Raw genomic sequence first — 20,010 nt, forward strand, 5'->3', positions numbered from 1 at the left:
CAGTGTACCAAGGGTTAATACCAGGGAACAACGTCCTGCATAGGGAATCAGCAATTCACAAACCAGCCAGTTTTCAGGTTTAAACAGAATCTCTGCTTTATTTGAAGGCAGCACACAGATTTATACACCCTGGCTTCAGGTTACAAAGGGCATTGGTTTAACAGTAAAGCAAACATATGAACAATGCATCAAACAATTGTCTATTCACAGGTAAAACAGATTAACATATTAAGTTAATTAACTAGGGAAGAACGTTTACTCAGACAATCTGATGTTGGGCAGTCTAGTTAACATAATCACACAAGGACACAATCAGTTTACCCAGACAGACTCCTGAGACACAATCAGATCTTAAACATACATAGAATACATCTTATTACAGAATATAGGAACAGTTCTTATTAGCTATAAAGTCTTTTATGCCCACTTTGCTTATAGAGTCACAATTGCTCCCACAAGGGGCACTCACACCCTGTACCCATCCTGTATTTATGGATACAGGGTGACATAGACATAAGACAGAGGTATGAAAGTACATGGGGTGTCCAGCATATAAAATTCCATATTTCCATGCAGTCTCTGGGTATCCTTAAGCCCATGTACCTCCAGCCCAAAGAATGTTCCATAACAGGCCCTCCAATGTACAGTGGCGAGATTGGTTTTGTCACAGACAGTAAATATTAAACTTAAATAGATTGGATAGAACATGACATTGCTTAGTTCTCTTGGTATCCTTTGTTAAAGAGTACTCCTAGGTTTACTCAGGAGTGTGCACGTGTCTTTAGGCAGCAGAGATTCCAACAACATTTATAGCAATGTTATACATAGTTACAAGCACTGCTGCACAGAGGCTAAATGCACATCCGTAATCGAATATCAGCCTCTGAGGTTTACTCTTTGACAAAGGATACCAAAAGAACAAAGCAAATTAGATAATAGAAATAAATTAGAAAGTTAGGTAAAATTGCTGCTCTATATAAATTATCAGCGTTTAACTTTCACTGTCAGATTTGGCTTCTGTCTTTGATGATGTTTTCCTTATTATTCTGTGATATTGTGTTTTTAATTCTACAAAAAACACAAAATACTGGTCTGGATTACAATCACTTTTTATTTACATGAAAAAACATTGTATATCATTATATAGTAAACAGCAGCATTACATGATATATGCACACAATGGTATAAATATACCTAACACTTGTGCTCTTGATACAAAGGGATTTATCAGACATATAATGTTCCCTTTATATATACAGTATGTGCTATTATCAGTTCTTGTGGCTTCTAACTAACATGAAAACATCTAACAGACATAATATCAAGTTACAGAACATGACACACATATTACATACCCAGTATACATGTAGGTTATAGTAGCCATTTAAATTAAACTGATTATGATCACATGACACACATATTACATACCCAGTATACATGTAGGTTATAGTAGCCATTTAAATTAAACTGATTATGATCACATGACACACATATTACATACCCAGTATACATGTAGGTTATAGTAGCCATTTAAATTAAACTGATTATGATCACATGACACACATATTACATACCCAGTATACATGTAGGTTATAGTAGCCATTTAAATTAAACTGATTATGATCACATGACACACATATTACATACCCAGTATACATGTAGGTTATAGTAGCCATTTAAATTAAACTGATTATGATCACGTATGTACCGGTTACTGATATTGTGTCTCATTAAATAAAATCAGTTTCCCTTCAGTAGTTCCTCTGGTATATAACATGTACAATGCTAAGCATCTATTGCTATAAGAAAAGCTTTATCCACATGATGTGCACATTAAATATATCTCCCAGATGTCAATCATTTGAGACTGATGATCTTGTTTATATAATTCTCTAACACCCTATTCATATAAAGACTCCTTTATTCTGTAAATGTAATTATTTTCTCCCCTATGTAAAACAAACGTACAACTCCAAACACTGTCACATTAATAAACAACACTGGGGGTTCTTTGGTGGTGAATGGTTGTGTAAACTGGTCAGTAGGAGGACAGATCTGTATATTCCTGTGTGGTGTTTAGATTCTATCACATTGATATGAGAGAAACTGAGGTGTACATATATAGAGGAACAAAGGACAGCAGGAGAGCACTTTATAACTGGCATTTAGAAAGTATTATTTACAATGGGATCCTTTTTGGTGCTTCTATTTATAGAGTTCCCTCTTTAGGATAATTGTAAAAAGGTTTGCACACTGTGTATATAAAGTTTATCTGTGTGTAAATATTTGGTGTTTTGTGATACCCAATTTCAATAAAAACTTTTTTTTACCACTTTCTAAACATGTGAAAGGTTTCTTCCCTTGTGAATCCTTTCATGTTCTCTCAGATTATGCTTTTGTGTAAAACATTTCCCACACTCTGTACATGTGAAAGGCTTTTCCCCTGTGTGAATCCTTTCATGATCTCTCAGATTACTCTTTTGTGTAAAACATTTCCCACACTCTGTACATGTGAAAGGCTTTTCCCCTGTGTGAATCATTTCATGAGTTTTCAGATAACTCTTTTGTGTAAAACTTTTTCCACACTCTGTACATGTGAAAAGCTTTTTTCCCGTGTGAATCATTTCATGAGTTTTTAGACTATTTATTTGTGCAAAACTTTTTCCACAGTCTGTACATGTGAAAGGCTTATTTCCCGTGTGAAACATTTCATGAGTTTTCAGACTATTTATTTGTGCAAAACTTTTTCCACACTCTGTACATGTGAAAGGCTTTTCCCCTGTGTGAATCCTTTCATGAGTTTTCAGATCACTCTTTTGTGTAAAACTTTTTCCACACTCTGTACATGTGAAAGGCTTTTCTCCTGTGTGACTCCTTTTGTGAGTTTTTAGTTCATTTATTCGTGTAAAACCTTTTCCACACTCTATACATGTGAAAGGCTTTTCCCCTGTGTGAGTCCTTTCATGAGTTTTCAGAGTACTCTTTTGTGTAAAACTTTTCCCACACTCTGTACATGTGAAAGGCTTTTCTCCCGTGTGAATCCTTTCATGCGTTTTTAGATCATTTATTTGTGTAAATCCTTTTCCACACTCTGTACATATGAAAGTCTTTTCTCCTGTGTGAATCATTTCATGAGTTTTCAGATTACTCTTAAGTGTAAAACTTTTTCCACACTCTGTACATGTAAAAGGCTTTTTTCCTGTGTGACTCCTTTCATGATTTTTCAGATTACTCATATATGTAAAACATTTTCCACACTCTGTACATGTGAACAGCCTTTCTCCTGTGTGAATCCTTTCATGAGTTTTCAGACTATTTATTTGTGTAAAACATTTTCCACACTCTGTACACGTGAAAGGTTTCTCCCCTGTGTGGGCATTTTCATGGGATATGAGATTTCCCTTGGATGTGAAACATCTCCCACACTCATTATATGTGAAAGGTTTCTCCCCTGTGTGGGTCTTTTTGTGACACTTAAGGCTTCCTTTAGATGTGAAACATCTCCCACATTCTGTACACGTGTGAGGTTTCACAACTGTGTGAACTGTGTGGTGTTCAAGGAGATGCAAATTGGATGTGAATCTTTTCTCACATTCTGTACATTTGAAAGGTTTCTTATTTGTACGAATCATTTGGCTAGACTTAAGACTTTCCCCTTCTTTTAAATGTTTTGAAAACTCAGTAAATTTGTGTGGTTTATCCTCTGGGATAATCATTTCACTAGATAAGTCATAAATGTTGTCCTCTTGTTTGATGGCTAAATTACTATCTGTACATAATGATTGCTGCCCAGTTCCTGCCAATTCTCCATCTCCTTTAAATATCTGTTTTGATATCCCCAATGTTTGTGAATAGTCATTATGGTCTAAGACTTTTGGAGTATGTGGTATCATTCTGATGCTTCCTGTAGTGAAGGATGGATGTGAACTATTCAAGTGATTGTCTACATAAAAAGAAAAGGAATAAAGAAAGGTTATTCTTTAAAATGGAATCCATCGTCTTACACAAATCATATTATTTATTTGCATTCCATAAAATGACTTCTGTTTTGTGTTTATTTTTAAATTGATTAACCTGTAAATCACAAATTTAAACAAAGAAAGACAAATAATGTAAATATTTCTACATCATAATAAACTAAACCACTGATTACTGATTAAAACTATTTATAGAGCCCTGTTAAATAAGGTGCAGGTGGATAATGTTCTCAGACAGGGAAAAAAAATATATATCTGTATTCTGGCACCGAAATCAGTGGCGGTTCTGGAGTGGGGAACACTTACTGATGGAGTTCTGGGTGTTCCACATATGGGAACAAGGTAGGTGTAAGTGTAGTTATGGGTGTTCCATGAGTTGGGTCAGGGCAGGGGAAGGTAGAGTTGCAGGTGATCTGAGAGAAGGTGTTGACACAAATGTTCTTAAAAGGTGCAGATATAAATATAATAGTTTATATTTGTTTAATGAGTGATCTATTCTATTTCCCAGTAATTAAAGTCAGCAGCATAATATCTGTTTTACTCACCTAACACATATGAGTTCATGCTGATAACAGGCTCCAATGCCTGTGCTCAGGAAGAAGGTTCCCTTATTCACTCCAGTTACATCAATACCTGATATCTCTCAGAGCTCTGGCTGTGTCTGTAAAAAGTATATTAAATGGTTTAGACAGATAATAATAAATAATGGTTCTGATTAACTGTACGTATGGTATAATTAAAGGCACACATAACAATTCATGTGATACAGATCAGCTGTTTAGGTTATTACATATGTGCTATTGATTCAGCACAAGCATTTAGTACAGTTAGCTCTGTGGGTGTTACAGTTGCACCTTAAATATTTATCTTTCCAGAACTTTACAAGTACAATATAAGCTCAGGAGTAGACAATCTATTTATGAGTGGGACAAACTACAACCTTACAAATATATTATAATAATTTTTTCCATTATTTATATCAAAGAGAGGCACTTACACAAATGTTAAATAAGAGTTGTTTATATGTAATTTAAATCTAATACTACAGTATTGATATTGTACTTTCTACAGATCCTCACTGTCAGACATTTTGTATTTACTACAAATAAAATGTGTAACAAAAACCACACACAAATAGTGATAATAATACAGACCAATATGTAGTACCAACCAATATGTAGTAATATATCCAACGTGAAAAGAGTCTTTAATGGAGACAATACTACAAATACAAATAGTGATAATAATACAGACCAATATGTAGTACCGACCAATATGTAGTAATATATCCAACGTGAAGAGTCTTTAATGGAGACAGTACCACAAATACAAATAGTCCATACGATGTTCCTCAGAAGGAAGAGAAAGAAACACATCATAGCATAATACTGTGTAATCTTCACTCCCCAGATGGAAGGCAGACCCAGAATACTCACATTAGTTAGAGCTTCAACAGCTCAAGATAATCAGGTTTATTGTGCAGACCCCAGGCAGACTGGATACAGACACAGACAAATGCTTAAAGGGACACTGAACCCAACATTTTTCTTTTGTGATTCATATAGAGCATGAAATTTTTTTTTTTTTTTAAATTTCATTTTTATTATATTTCAACATGTTTATACATTTTTAAGCAGTTTTCAGGAAACAGAGAAGGTTACATAAACAATGGGGAAAAAAACAACACCCAAACAACCGTGAGGATTCAATAATTCTAACAATCCATCTCTAGAGTTTCCTATTGAATTATATTATTTCTATAATTCCTTAAACAAAAAACAATAACAAAGGAGAGGGAAAAAAAAAAAAATAATTTAAAGGGAAAAACAGCATTATTTCCCTTATATACTTTATGCGTACAGTCAACAAATCAAACCAATCTATTGTTTATGCTTTTTATAACCAATAATACTCCTAAATTACCTTCAAGTTAATTAAGAATTAGTATGCTCAAGATAATTTTTCTTAGTTGATCGACCTCAGTTCAATTTTATATTATTATTATTGCAGTCCAGACTCATATCTGTTACTTCTCAATACTTCCACCAAGAGAGAGAGAGAGAGGGAAAAGAAAAAAAAAAAAAAAGGGGGAGAGAAAAAAAAAAAAGGAGGGGGAGAGGGGGGAAAGGGAATTTCCACATTCGTCCCCCCCCCCAAAAAAAACCTTCGATTCCTATCCATTTACCATAACCCCAGTTGTACTAGCTCTGTGTTTTGGAAGGGAAATACAATATAGTCTATCTCTGTGGCCGGGAGGGATTTAATAAATGGTGCCCATTTACTAAAACATTTTCTGATGTCAGAATCATTATTAATATCCGTGTCACGTTGTTCTAATATGCATTGTTTTTTGAGGAAATTTTTTATTTCCACCACACTAGGGATTTCTCTCGTCATCCATTTTTTAAATATTAAGTACCTAGCTGCCATTATAGAGACACTTATTATTTTTTCATTTGATTGTTGTTCTATCTGATTATCACAGCAAAATATAATTAAGCTTTCCGATATCTCCAGAGGGGAGATCCTGAGAGTAGTATTGATCCAGAATTCTAGTTTTCGCCAAAATTGCCTAATCAGGGGACAGTTAACTATCATATGTAAGAGATCTGCCGCAATTAAGGAGCACTTAGGACATTTAAAAAAATTCATGTTCTGGAGCTTATAGCCTTTTTCCGGAGTATAGTGAAATTTATGTAATAACTTAAGATGAGCCTCTCTCCATGTTACTGAAAGAGTAGCCATTGCCACATTATGAATAGATTTTTGTATAAATTTATGGTCAATATAATCCTGGGCCAAAATTAGTCTCCAATCTTGAGCAATTTTCTCTAAAGTATGACTTGCTCTGTTTGCTTCTAAGAGGTAGTAGCAATAAGAGATGGAAATACGTCCCTTCTTAACTAACGTGAGCCAATCCTCTAGATCTCCCAAATCCCATTGCCACTCTCCCTCCCTCGTTAGCTCTAATGCATAGTGCCTTACTTGCAAAAATGCAAAGAACTCCTTATTAGAGAGGTTGAAGCTATTTTTAATTTCTTCAAAAGTTCTAACACATTTTTTTCTTTATCAATGAATTGGATCATTGTGTTCAGTCCCACCATTTGCCATTTCTTAAAAATTGCAGAATCCAGTCCTGCTTGAAATACCCAGAACAGGGAGATATTTTGAAACCTTGCAGTTGATAGAAAGAAGCTTCCCTATCTTCCACCAGGCCTTTAGAGGATTAAAAATCATTTTGTTCTCCTTAATTTTAGATGGCAAACCTTTTAAGTCACAATGCAGCAGTGCACATGGAAGGTATGGGTCACAAACACTATCCTCCAATGCATTGTTTAAAACGTAGTTATTACAGAAGATCCAATCTGCTGCAATTCGTGCTAAGAAAGCAAAATTGTAAAGCCGTATATCAGGTAATGCAAAACCAGCAAATATATTAGCATGTGTTAGTTTGCTCAGGGCTATCCTGGGTTTTCTCTTCTGCCAGATGAAGCTTCTGAGCCAGCTGTTTAGCCCTCGAATATCCCTATCATAAAGTATTAATGCTGTGTTCTGTAATACATATAATAGTTTGGGGAGAAGAACCATTTTAAACAAGGCTATCCGTCCTGAAATAGAAAGAGGTAGATTTTCCCAGAGTCTAAGTTTATTTTTAATTGTGGTCATAATTGGAGAAATATTAAAATTATATAGATCCCGTGGATTAGTAGGTATTACTATGCCTAAATACTTAAATGACTTATTAACTATTCTAAAAGGACTATTCACCAAGGAGTCTTTATTTTTTCTAAGCCAGTACAGCTCTGATTTCATCACATTTATTTTATAACCAGAGAATAGTCCAAATTGGTTAGTGATTCCCAGCAGCTTAGGTATATTAACCCTAGTGTTTGACAGATAGACAAGGATGTCATCTGCGTATAGGGCGAGTTTCATCTCCTGTCTACCTATCACCACCCCTTCCAGCTGTGACCTAATCCTGATGCCTAATGGTTCAATACATAGGTTAAAAAGGAGAGAGGGGGCAACCCTGCCTAGTTCCTCTGTTAAGCACAATTTGTGAAGAGACGGTGTTATTCACAATTAAGCTTGTTAAAGGAGAGTTATACAGATTCATAACGAATTTGAGGAAGTTTCCTCCAAACCCAAACCGTCCCAATGAAGTAAAAAGATGGTCATGTTGTATCAAATCGAATGCCTTCTCAGCATCGATTGACACAATAGCCAGGTCAGGAGTTTGTTCCCCCTCTCCCCTCTCCTTCCTCCCCATGTTATAAAAATATTCTGTTACCACTAGAACCTCTCTGAGTTTTGCTGAAGAATTCCGTGAATTTAGAAAACCTGCTTGGTCTTTATTTATAATATTCGGTAATATCTTTTGTAGCCTTTTAGCCAAGATTGACATGAAAACCTTATAGTCGACGTTTAATAAGGCTATTGGTCTGTAAGATTCCCTTTGAACTGGATCCTTTCCACTTTTAGGAATAAGTGTTGTGAAGGAGGCAGAAAAAGATTTCGGCACCAATTCTCCTTTAATATACATAGCATTATATACATTACTAAGATGAGGCGCGATTTCTGAGGAAAGGATCTTATAGAATTCGCTTGGTAACCCATCCGGGCCTGCAGCTTTATTGATAGCGGATTCAGAGATCACCTTCTCTATTTCTTCTACTCTTATCAGGGCATTAAGAGTCTCTATTAATTCTACAGATATCTTGGGACAGCTAATTTTACTCCAGAACTCCTCTGCCTGTGTTAAATCATATATTTTGGAGGCATATATATCTTGATAATATTTAACCAGTTCCTTATGTATCTCTGTGTTCTCCGTAAGGAGCTTCCCATCTACAAGAAGTTTTTCAATAAGTGATGGCTTTTTCTCGTTTTTGACCAAATTAGCAAGTAATTTACCAGATTTGTTTCCATATCTGTATAGTTTAGATTGTAATTTTAACTCTGACTGAGTTTCTCTATAGATAGAAAAAGTGTCTTTATCATTTTTCGCCCGAAGATAACTTGCCCAGTTAACCGAATTTCTTGTCAAGAGGAGACGATTATATGAGTTAATTACTGCATTATTTAGCTCTCTTTCTCTTGATCTTAATTTTTTATTTATCATTGCATTATAGGCAATGATTTCACCCCTCATAACTGCTTTGGCTGCCTCCCAAAAAATCAGGGGGCGGTCCCAATATTCTCTGTTGCACTGAATATAATCTTCAAATTTAATCTTCAGCTGAACTTTGAATTTTGTATGTGATGCTAGGAAGGAGGGAAAGTGGAGACGCGAAGAGCCTGTTCTAGGGCCTGTCAGTTGGAAATTCAGGGAGATTGGTCCATGATCAGAGAGAAAGATAGGTAATATCTTATCTCTTATTTTGGCTGTGCACAGCCTTTTGTCAATAAGGAAAAGATCTATTCTTGACATAGTCTTATGTGCTTTGGAAAGGCACGTGAATTCCCTAACGTCAGGATTCTGAATCCTCCATATGTCTCTAATGTTCAAGTTTTGCCTGATTTTAGTCAGCAGTTTAGATTCTAAATTATCTTTCTTATTCTTTTTAAATTTCTCTTTCTCCCTTAACCTGTCCAAAGGACAATGGGGGGCCATATTAAAGTCCCTCCGAGAATTAAATATCCTTCCCTGAAAGAGAGAATCCTGGCTTGTAGTCGATTCCAGAATTCTGAATCAATAGTATTAGGTGCATAAATATTACAGAGTGAAAACATTGTCTTGTCAATTTTAATCTTTAAAAAGATATATCTCCCCTCTGGATCAGGTAAAATCTGGAGAGTGTCTGCTTTAAGCCTTTTCCCCATCAATATGGCCACCCCCCTTCTCCGACCTGTGCCTGATGAGGCATAGATTTCTTTTACCCATCCTTGTTTAAGTTTCAGAGTTTCCTCCAGGGTTAGATGTGTTTCCTGTAAGAAAACTATGTCAGACTCGAGCCGTCTTACATGGGTTAAAATCGTTTTCCTTTTAATGGATGTTGATATCCCCCCACATTCCAGGAAACTACCTTAAAGTTAGCCACTTGGTTAGTCATTCACCTGAGGAGGGGGGGGGGAGCGAAAAAGGAGGGGAAAAAGGGGCACAGAAGGTAAAAAATAAAATATGAAGAGAGAGGGAGAAAAAAAAAAAAAAAGTTGGAGGGAGAAGGGGAGAGAACAGACAAAAAGAAAATCTGTCCGTTCTAGCCACATTTTTTGTCTGTATTTGCTACCTTATCCATGATAACTTTTACTACTCCTGACTATTCAGTTGCTGCAACAGTTTTTCTGCCTCGTGTGTATTATCAAATAAATAAGTTTTACCTTTTGCATAAATTTTTAGTTTGGAAGGATATATAATTAAGGCCTGATAGCCTTGATGGATAAATTTTGTACAAATTGGAGCCAAATTCCTTCTCTTAGTGGCCATTTCAACTGAATAATCCTGGAATAGAAGAATTCTATTTTCCTTATAGGTTATGGGCTGGTTTTTTCCGAAAATACTGAAGTATTGTGACCTTATCTTGAAAGTTAAGTAACTTCGCTATAATAGGTTTGGGCCTGCTATCTTCCTGCCTGTCTATTATTCGTCTCCCTATTCTATGTATCCTCTCAACTACTATTTGAGGATGATTGGGAGAAATTTTGAGTAGCTGAGCTAACACCTCAGGAATAAATTTACTTAAATCTTCCGTTTGGCCCCCTTCAGGTACCCCAATGATACGAATATTATTTTGCCTAGAGCGATTTTCCAGGTCTTCAATTTTGTTCTGCATTTTAGCAATGATTATATTGTTAGATTCAAGATTAGACCCTTGAACTGAAACAAGATCCTCCAGGTCAGATACTCTCTGTTCGACTTCGTCTAATCTATTTGAAAATAGTTTTATCTCCTGTCTAAGTAAATTTAAATCCTGTTTAATCTCAGACCTTACAGCATCAAATTTAGGGGTTAGTGCCTCAGAGATACTAGCTACTAAAGCCTGTATATTAGTCAATTCATTTATAGGCGGGGTAGGAGCTGCAGAGATAGGTAATTCAGAGGATACTTCAGCAGTGACCTTTGTCCTCCTGTCTCTCTGCTTGGTTGCCATGACTGGTGAAGGAGTCCGGGAGTGTGAGTGAAGGAATTTATCCATGTGCCGTAGAATCTTGTGATTAAATCAATAGGCCTTGTTAGGGAGAGTTCTCCAAGTGCATCAATAGGGGGAAGGGAAGTGAGGGCAAGGGGTGAGGGGACAATGTGCAAGGGTGTGAAGGGGAGGGTTGTATATCTCTCTTTTTTTTTTTCTTTTTTTCTTTTTTTCCGAAAACCAAATAGTGGATTAGACTTGTTCACCAAATCATGTATAAAGTTAGCACTAAGTGAATAACGGTAGGAGGGAGAGCCACTAAGTAAAGACAGTTGATTACTCTATAGTGTTGCCTGATAGCGTTAATTCTATTGGTTATAACAGTAACCTCAGGCCTAAATGTCCTTAATATAAGGTGGCAACGTCAAAAACTCACAACTTCTACCTCTATATTCAGTGAAGCTTATTAGCTTATAGATAAATATATAGTATTTCTAGATGCTAGAGCAATAAGTGATTAGGATTATCACAAGGTCACTTCTGCAGGGGTTAATGTCACTCTCAAACTTGATAAGTCTTTTTATGTTTTTCAGTATAATACAATGCTTAAAACAACATGGTAATATGTTAATGCCAGTTATTACTTTCTGCTGGTGTTACCTTCTTAGCTCAATACCTTAGTAATAGTTATCAAGCACAAAAAGCTAAGGCCCATAGAACAGAGGAAGTAGATAATCAGACAGAACTTGATGTTTCCTTTTCCTTAGAAAGTTTAAAGTGGCTTGATTTATCAATTATGGGAACACCAGCACACCAAGCCAAATACAGAGCTTCTTTTACCTTTTCCCTCTCTTATTATTCTATCCTCTATAAACGTATGTAGAAAATTTAATATTAAACTTCACAATTTGATAATCCCTCTTCTCTGTTTACCACCCTATTTTGTCCAGGCTTAAGAAACAACAGCACAGAAACAAAACAGCCCTAAAAAACTATATAGAAAAAATCATAACAGATAATAATTAATGAAAATAATATCTCTATTAGTTTAGATACTGTGGGGAAGGCAGTTATTTTTCAGTAGCTTTTTCAGTGACTTGAAAAAGATTTTTCTTTTTCTTCACCTTCCCCTATGCTAGGAAAGGGAAAAGGATCAGACCAATAATCATTACTAAGTCAATCACAAAGCAATTAGAAAAAAAAATAATTAGATCCAGTAGTTTTGTCCTTCTCAGGATGTAAGGGGGGATTTTAATATGCAGGTCCCTTCCAGTAGAGAAAAAACATTTATTCACAGCATGGTGCCCAGGACCAATTTTTCTCTTTATCCTTCTTTGTTTCCCTTTCTTTCCACACAAAGTTTCAGTTTAATCAGCAGCATGTACAGCTTAACTTCTTTATTTGCAGTCCAAACTTTTAATCTCCTCTCCTCCCCCACTCCCCTCACCAGGCAGCTGTTCAGACTGGAGTTTGTGACTCTGCTTTAGTGCTAAAGTGCCTATTTCAAGCCGCTCAGTCAAATTTACCAACCAAAAAAAAAAAGATTTTTATTTTTTCTTCTTTCTCCAATACTTATGTCCCTTTTTAAAGCTGTTTACATGCAGGCATTTTTTTAAAAAACAAACAGTCAGAGGTGCTCCTCTGTGTCACTCACCCTCCTATAGCACGGCGTTATCCCAGCACTTCAGGAGCCCAACAACAGAAATCCTCAGTGAGTCTCCCTTCTTCCTCGCAGCACCGGTAGGGAAGGAGAACCCGGCTGTTGGCTACTCGCCAAGAACTCTCCTGGAGGTACGTCAGGGCTCGTTCGTCCGCACAGCAGGACCGGCCTCCCGCCACGCTCGCCTCCTCCCACGCAGCAACGGTGGGGGAGGAGGGATCCAGCCGCACGGGCCCGCTCAAGACCTTCAGAGAGCAAATTAAACAAGGGAACAGGTAATTCTTCCAGGTGCGCCGAGTAGCGCAGCTCCTTACACCGCCAGAGTGTCTTCAGTTAAAGGGTGAGTGAAATACTTGCCAAAATCCAGGACATAGTTGAAAGAGACAGGCTTGCTCAGCTTAATGCAGCAGATTTTTGCATCCTCCTGTTTTTGATTTCTTTTCGTTTTTGGTCACAGGTAGGGGAGAGGGAGAGTTAAAAGTCCTGTACCTGTCTTAGATTAGATACCTGCTTATGGATAAGGTAGGATTCTTTAATCAAAGGGGATCTCAATACAGTGGGATGGAGTTCCACTGTTTTATGTTCCGTTAGCGTTGAATCTTGCTAACCAGGCAGCAAGCCCAAATTTTTCAGGGCTGGTGCATATTTTCACCACCAGCAGCTTGTGGGACTGGAGCACAGCACTCAGCCACCTGTGCTAAGCTCCTCCTCCGGAACAGGTGTGTCCTAGAGCATGACATTTTAAGCAACTTTTTAATTTACTCCTATTATCAAATTTTCTTCATTCTCTTAATATCTTTATTTGAAATGCAACAATGTAAGTTTAGATGCCGGCCCATTTTTGGTGAACAACCAGGGTTGTTCTTGCTGATTGGTGGATAAATTCATCCAACGATAAAAAATTGCTGTCCAGAGTTCTGAACCAAAAAAAAAAAAAGCTTAGATGCATTTTTTTAAATAAATATAGCAAGAGAACGAAGAAAAATTGATAATAGGAGTAAATTAGAAAGTTGCTTAAAATTTCATGTTCTATCTGAATCACAAAAGAAAAAAATGGGTTCAGTGTCCCTTTAAAGCAAATGAACAATTTATTAATAACAAAAGCTAAAGTTCTTGTAGATCACTAAGGGTAATAGGTACAAACATACACAGATACTATGCGTGTGATAGTCCGTTGTTACAGACCGCATGAAGCTACACACTGTATCTGTAGTCTCTGTACCGGATAGGTACCCCTGCTTGTGACCAATTTGTACAATGCTTAACAGACTCTACATTTTGTATTTTTCATGTGCTCCACCCCAGTCCTTTAAATTCTCTTGGTCAGTAGTGAGTTGTCTTAAATCACACTGCAAGGGGGGGGGGGGGATTCAGAGAGACAGGCTCTAAAATGTTAACTTTTAATTGTTTTCTAGGACAGAGATAAGAAAAGGAAGCCTTTGTGTTTACATAGATTGATAACATAATGATATATGATCTCTCATCAAGCTCAGCCCATTTAAAATGTTCATAAAGTATATAATAACAATATCAACAGATGCAAACTAACAATACAATTAGTGATGCACCAAAATGGAAATTCTGGACTGAAACCGAATCCGAAAATCTGGGATTTCTTTTTTCAAATTATTTTCAATTTTTTTATAATTAGACTATTTAATGAAGAGCCCACACTTTTATTGAAAGTAACGCACTAAAATTGGACAAAAATATCTTAAAACAATAATATGCTACACAATTTTACCAGAATCAGATTTAACAGGGGTTTTTTTTTATCAATTATCAAAAAAAAAATAGTCCTATAAAACTCATTATATTCAAAAAGTCAAGTAATGAACTTAAACAGCAGCTCTAGGCTGGCATCAAATTTGAAACATGGTTCACAAAATTTTACCAAAAATAACAGAAAAAACCCCCCCGAAAACCAAAATAGCCAAAAATGCTATTTTCGGACGAAACGTTTCTGCGGCCGAAATTTCGGTGCATCCCTAAATACAATGTAATAAAACGTACTATGAATTTCTAAAGAGCAGTAGATTTATTTCTGACATTTTGTTCTGCACCTGTATCATGTGACAGCGATCAGCCAATAACAGACTCATATCTGTATATAATATAAACTCGTGCACATGCTAAGTAGCAGCTGGTGTCACATAACCTTATCATGTGACAGTGATCAGCCAATAACAGACTCATATCTGTATATAATATAAACTCGTGCACATGCTAAGTAGCAGCTGGTGTCACATAACCTTATCATGTGACAGTGATCAGCCAATAACAGACTCATATCTGTATATAATATAAACTCGTGCACATGCTAAGTAGCAGCTGGTGCCACATAACCTGTATCATGTGACAGTGATCAGCCAATAACAGACTCATATCTGTATATAATATAAACTCGTGCACATGCTAAGTAGCAGCTGGTGTCACATAACCTTATCATGTGACAGTGATCAGCCAATAACAGACTCATATCTGTATATAATATAAACTCGTGCACATGCTAAGTAGCGGCTGGTGCCACATAACCTGTATCATGTGAAAGTGATCAGCCAATAACAGACTCATATCTGTATATAATATAAACTCGTGCACATGCTAAGTAGCAGCTGGCGCCACATAACCTGTATCATGTGACAGCGATCAGCCAATAACAGACTCATATCTGTATATAATATAAACTCGTGCACATGCTAAGTAGCAGCTGGCGGCACATAACCTATATCATGTGACAGCGATCAGCCAATAACAGACTCATATCTGTATATAATATAAACTCGTGCACATGCTAAGTAGCAGCTGGGGCCACATAACCTGTATCATGTGACAGCGATCAGCCAATAACAGACTCATATCTGTATATAATATAAACTTGTGCACGTGCTAAGTAGCAGCTGGCGCTACATAACCTGTATTTTATAAACATTGTGTACAATTTGTTCTGCACCTGTATCATGTGACAGCGATCAGCCAATAACAGACTCATATCTGTATATAATATAAACTCGTGCACATGCTAAGTAGCAGCTGGTGTCACATAACCTGTATCATGTGACAGCGATCAGCCAATAACAGACTCATATCTGTATATAATATAAACTCGTGCACATGCTAAGTAGCGGCTGGTGTCACATAACCTGTATCATGTGACAGTGATCAGCCAATAACAGACTCATATCTGTATATAATATAAACTCGTGCACATGCTAAGTAGCAGCTGGTGTCATATAACCTGTATCATGTGACAGTGATCAGCCAATAACAGACTCATATCTGTATATAATATAAACTCGTGCACATGCTAAGTAGAAGCTGGCACCACATAACCTGTATCATGTGACAGCGATCAGCCAATAACAGACTCATATCTGTATATAATATAAACTCGTGCACATGCTAAGTAGCAGCTGGTGCCACATAACCTGTATCATGTGACAGCGATCAGCCAATAACAGACTCATATCTGTATATAATATAAACTCGTGCACGTGCTAAGTAGCACCACATAACCTGTATCATGTGACAGTGATCAGCCAATAACAGACTCATATCTGTATATAATATAAACTCGTGCACATGCTAAGTAGCAGCTGGCACCACATAACCTGTATCATGTGACAGCGATCAGCCAACAACAGACTCATATCTGTATATAATATAAACTCGTGCACATGCTAAGTAGCAGCTGGCGCCACATAACCTGTATCATGTGACAGTGATCAGCCAATAACAGACTCATATCTGTATATAATATAAACTCGTGCACATGCTAAGTAGCAGCTGGTGTCACATAACCTGTATCATGTGACAGCGATCAGCCAATAACAGACTCATATCTGTATATAATATAAACTTGTGCACATGCTAAGTAGCGGCTGGCGCCACATAACCTGTATCATGTGACAGCGATCAGCCAATAACAGACTCATATCTGTATATAATATAAACTCGTGCACATGCTAAGTAGCAGCTGGTGTCACATAACCTGTATCATGTGACAGCGATCAGCCAATAACAGACTCATATCTGTATATAATATAAACTTGTGCACATGCTAAGTAGAAGCTGGCGCCACATAACCTGTATCATGTGACAGCGATCAGCCAATAACAGACTCATATCTGTATATAATATAAACTCGTGCACGTGCTAAGTAGCAGCTGGTGCCACATAACCTGTATCATGTGACAGCGATCAGCCAATAACAGACTCATATCTGTATATAATATAAACTCGTGCACATGCTAAGTAGCAGCTGGTGTCACATAACCTGTATCATGTGACAGTGATCAGCCAATAACAGACTCATATCTGTATATAATATAAACTCGTGCACATGCTAAGTAACAGCTGGCACCACATAACCTGTATCATGTGACAGCGATTAGCCAATAACAGACTCATATCTGTATATAATATAAACTCATGCACGTGCTAAGTAGCAGCTGGTGTCACATAACCTGTATCATGTGACAGCGATCAGCCAATAACAGACTCATATCTGTATATAATATAAACTCGTGCACATGCTAAGTAGCAGCTGGTGTCACATAACCTGTATCATGTGACAGTGATCAGCCAATAACAGACTCATATCTGTATATAATATAAACTCGTGCACATGCTAAGGAGCAGCTGGTGTCACATAACCTGTATCATGTGACAGCGATCAGCCAATAACAGACTCATATCTGTATATAATATAAACTTGTGCACATGCTAAGTAGCAGCTGGCGCCACATAACCTGTATTTTATAAACTTTGTGTAAAATTTGACAATGGAAATAAATCTGAAACAGCTATTTTATATAAAAATAAACCTAAAGGTGAAATCTCCCATACATTTATACTCTTTTATACACTGTTATAAAAAGTCATTAGAAACACATTACAAGGAACAGCAAAGTCACAATTAAACTTTCATGATTTAAATTTAATAAACTTTCTATTTACTTCTATTATTGAATCTGATTTGTTCCATTGGAGACCTTTGTGACAAAGCATACAATGCACTATAGTGCGCTCACTGCTGATTAGTGGCTGCACATACAAACCTCTTGTCATTGGCTCACCTGATATGTTCAGCTAGCTCCCAGTAGTGCATTGCTGCTGCTTCAATAAAGGATACCAGAAGAATGAAGCAAATTTCATAATAGAAGTAAATTGGAAACCAAATGTACAGGACACTGTCCCTTTAAGTCTGTGATCATGTGACATAAACAGCAGCAGCTGAAGGTGCAGAATACACTTACTAAGGTCTTTACTAACAACAAGAATCAGTCACAGATCAGTGGGATAAACGTTCTGATGATAAACAGGTGCAGCTAATAGAAATAAGAAATGTATTATAAAATAACCTCATTAGAAATAAAATAATATGCAGATCACAAGATATTTATCATTAGATCAGTAAATGTGATGAGACTGATACAACAGGGCCATAAGCTGAGTGATATTTATTACTGGAGCAAATAGCAGCTTCAAAATCATTTTAACCCCTTAACGACTGTGAGGTGCCCTGTTATGGGATTGTCTGTCTGTAATAGAGCGAGTCTTGCCGCACTATTAGACCCTCCTACACTCTTGCTAAAGTAGCGCAGTTTCACAGCTGGCAGCGAGACCGCACTATTAAATAAACACCCCCATAGAAAGACCAGCGACGTCATTAGAGATTAAATGGAAAATTGTTAATCTAGGCGCTACAGGTAATTATAAACCTATAGGGAAATACAGGATTCTGGTTGGCTGATACTTAAGAATCTGTTGCTCATTGGATAACAGGAACAACCCCCACAAATGTATTATTAGACAGACCTCATCAAGCTTGAAAATATGGTTTGGTTCTGCTACAAATTAATTTTACAGAATGTTATAAATCATTATGTATTAAATTAGACTGGAGTCAAGCTATCAGACAGTTGAAAAATCCAAGTCAAGCTATCAGACACTGTTTTGGAGCTATCAGAGAGTTATAAAACAGTAGTTAAGCTATAAGACACTTATTTGTTAGCACTTATTAAAGGCTGTACCATACATATACGCTAATAAGAAGTGTTTTAATGAATACAACAAACATTTTTTATATAAATGTCACTCAAATTAAAAAAAAAAGTCATATTCCAGCATTTCTCTAAGCGTTAAAAACAAAATTCCCCATTGTGCCACTATATTTTCACCACAGCTATCTCACACAATGACCACTCTACGATATCATAAATTATGGGGACTTTTTACTGTGGAATTTTAAAAATATTGGGCCCCAAATGTCCATCTTATTGCAAAAATAGGCACTTGCCACCAATTTCACTTGGGGATAAAAACAAAATCTCCCATTGTGCCAAATTATGGTGACTTTTTACTGTGGAATTTTAAAAATATTGGGCCCCAAATATCCCTCAAATTGCAAAAATCGGCGCTTGCCAACAATTTCACTTAGGAATAAAAACAAAATCTCCCATTGTGCCACTAAATTTTCACCAGAGCTATCTCACATAATGACCCCTCTACGATATCACAAATTATGGTGACTTTTTACAGTGGAATTTTAAAAATATTGGGCCCCAAATGTATCAAATTGCAAAAATAGGCACTTTTCAGCAATTTCCCTTAGGGATAAAAACAAAATCTCCCATTGTGCCACTAAATTTTCACCAGAGCTATCTCACACAATGACCCCCCTATGATATCACAAATTATGGGGACTTTTTACTGTGGAATTTTAAAAATATTGGGCCCCAAATGTCCCTTCAATTGCAAAAATAGGCACATTCAAACAATTTCACTTGGGGATAAAAACAAAATTTTCCATTGTGCCACTAAATTTTCACCAGAGCTATCTCACACAATGACCCCTCTACGTAATCACAAATTATGGTGACTTCTTACTGTGAAATTTAAAAAATATTGGGCCCCAAATGTCCCTCAAATTGCAAAAATAGGCACATTCAAACAATTTCACTTGGGGAAAAAACAAAATCTTCCATTGTGCCACTAAATTTTCCCCAGAGCTATCTCACACAATGACCCCTCTACGATATCACAACTTATGGGTACTTTTTACTGTGGAATTTTAAAAATATTGGGCCCCAAATGTCCATCTAATTGCAAAAATCGGCACTTGCCAGCAATTTAACTTAGGAATAAAAACAAAATCTCCCATTGTGCCACTAAATTTTCACCAGAGCTATCTCACATAATGACCCCTCTACGATATCACAAATTATGGTGACTTTTTACTGTGGAATTTTAAAAATATTGGGCCTCAAATGTCCCTCAAATTGCAAAAATATGCATTTTT

General features: G+C 36.6%; 1 protein-coding gene across 1 annotated transcript in view; it reads right to left on the reverse strand.

Annotated features, from left to right (window-relative positions):
* Positions 1-1,530: 1,530 nt before the first annotated feature.
* LOC128659798 (oocyte zinc finger protein XlCOF6-like) overlaps positions 1,531-20,010 on the reverse strand; it is a 95,539-nt gene continuing 77,059 nt past the window's right edge. The window contains exon 4 of the mRNA XM_053713370.1: positions 1,531-3,259. Coding sequence (XP_053569345.1) covers positions 2,337-3,259 — 923 coding nt within the window. The 3' untranslated portion in view covers positions 1,531-2,336. The remainder of the gene's footprint in view (positions 3,260-20,010) is intronic.

Source organism: Bombina bombina, chromosome 5 (assembly GCF_027579735.1).
Source record: "Bombina bombina isolate aBomBom1 chromosome 5, aBomBom1.pri, whole genome shotgun sequence".
In the NCBI taxonomy this organism is placed as follows: domain Eukaryota; kingdom Metazoa; phylum Chordata; class Amphibia; order Anura; family Bombinatoridae; genus Bombina; species Bombina bombina.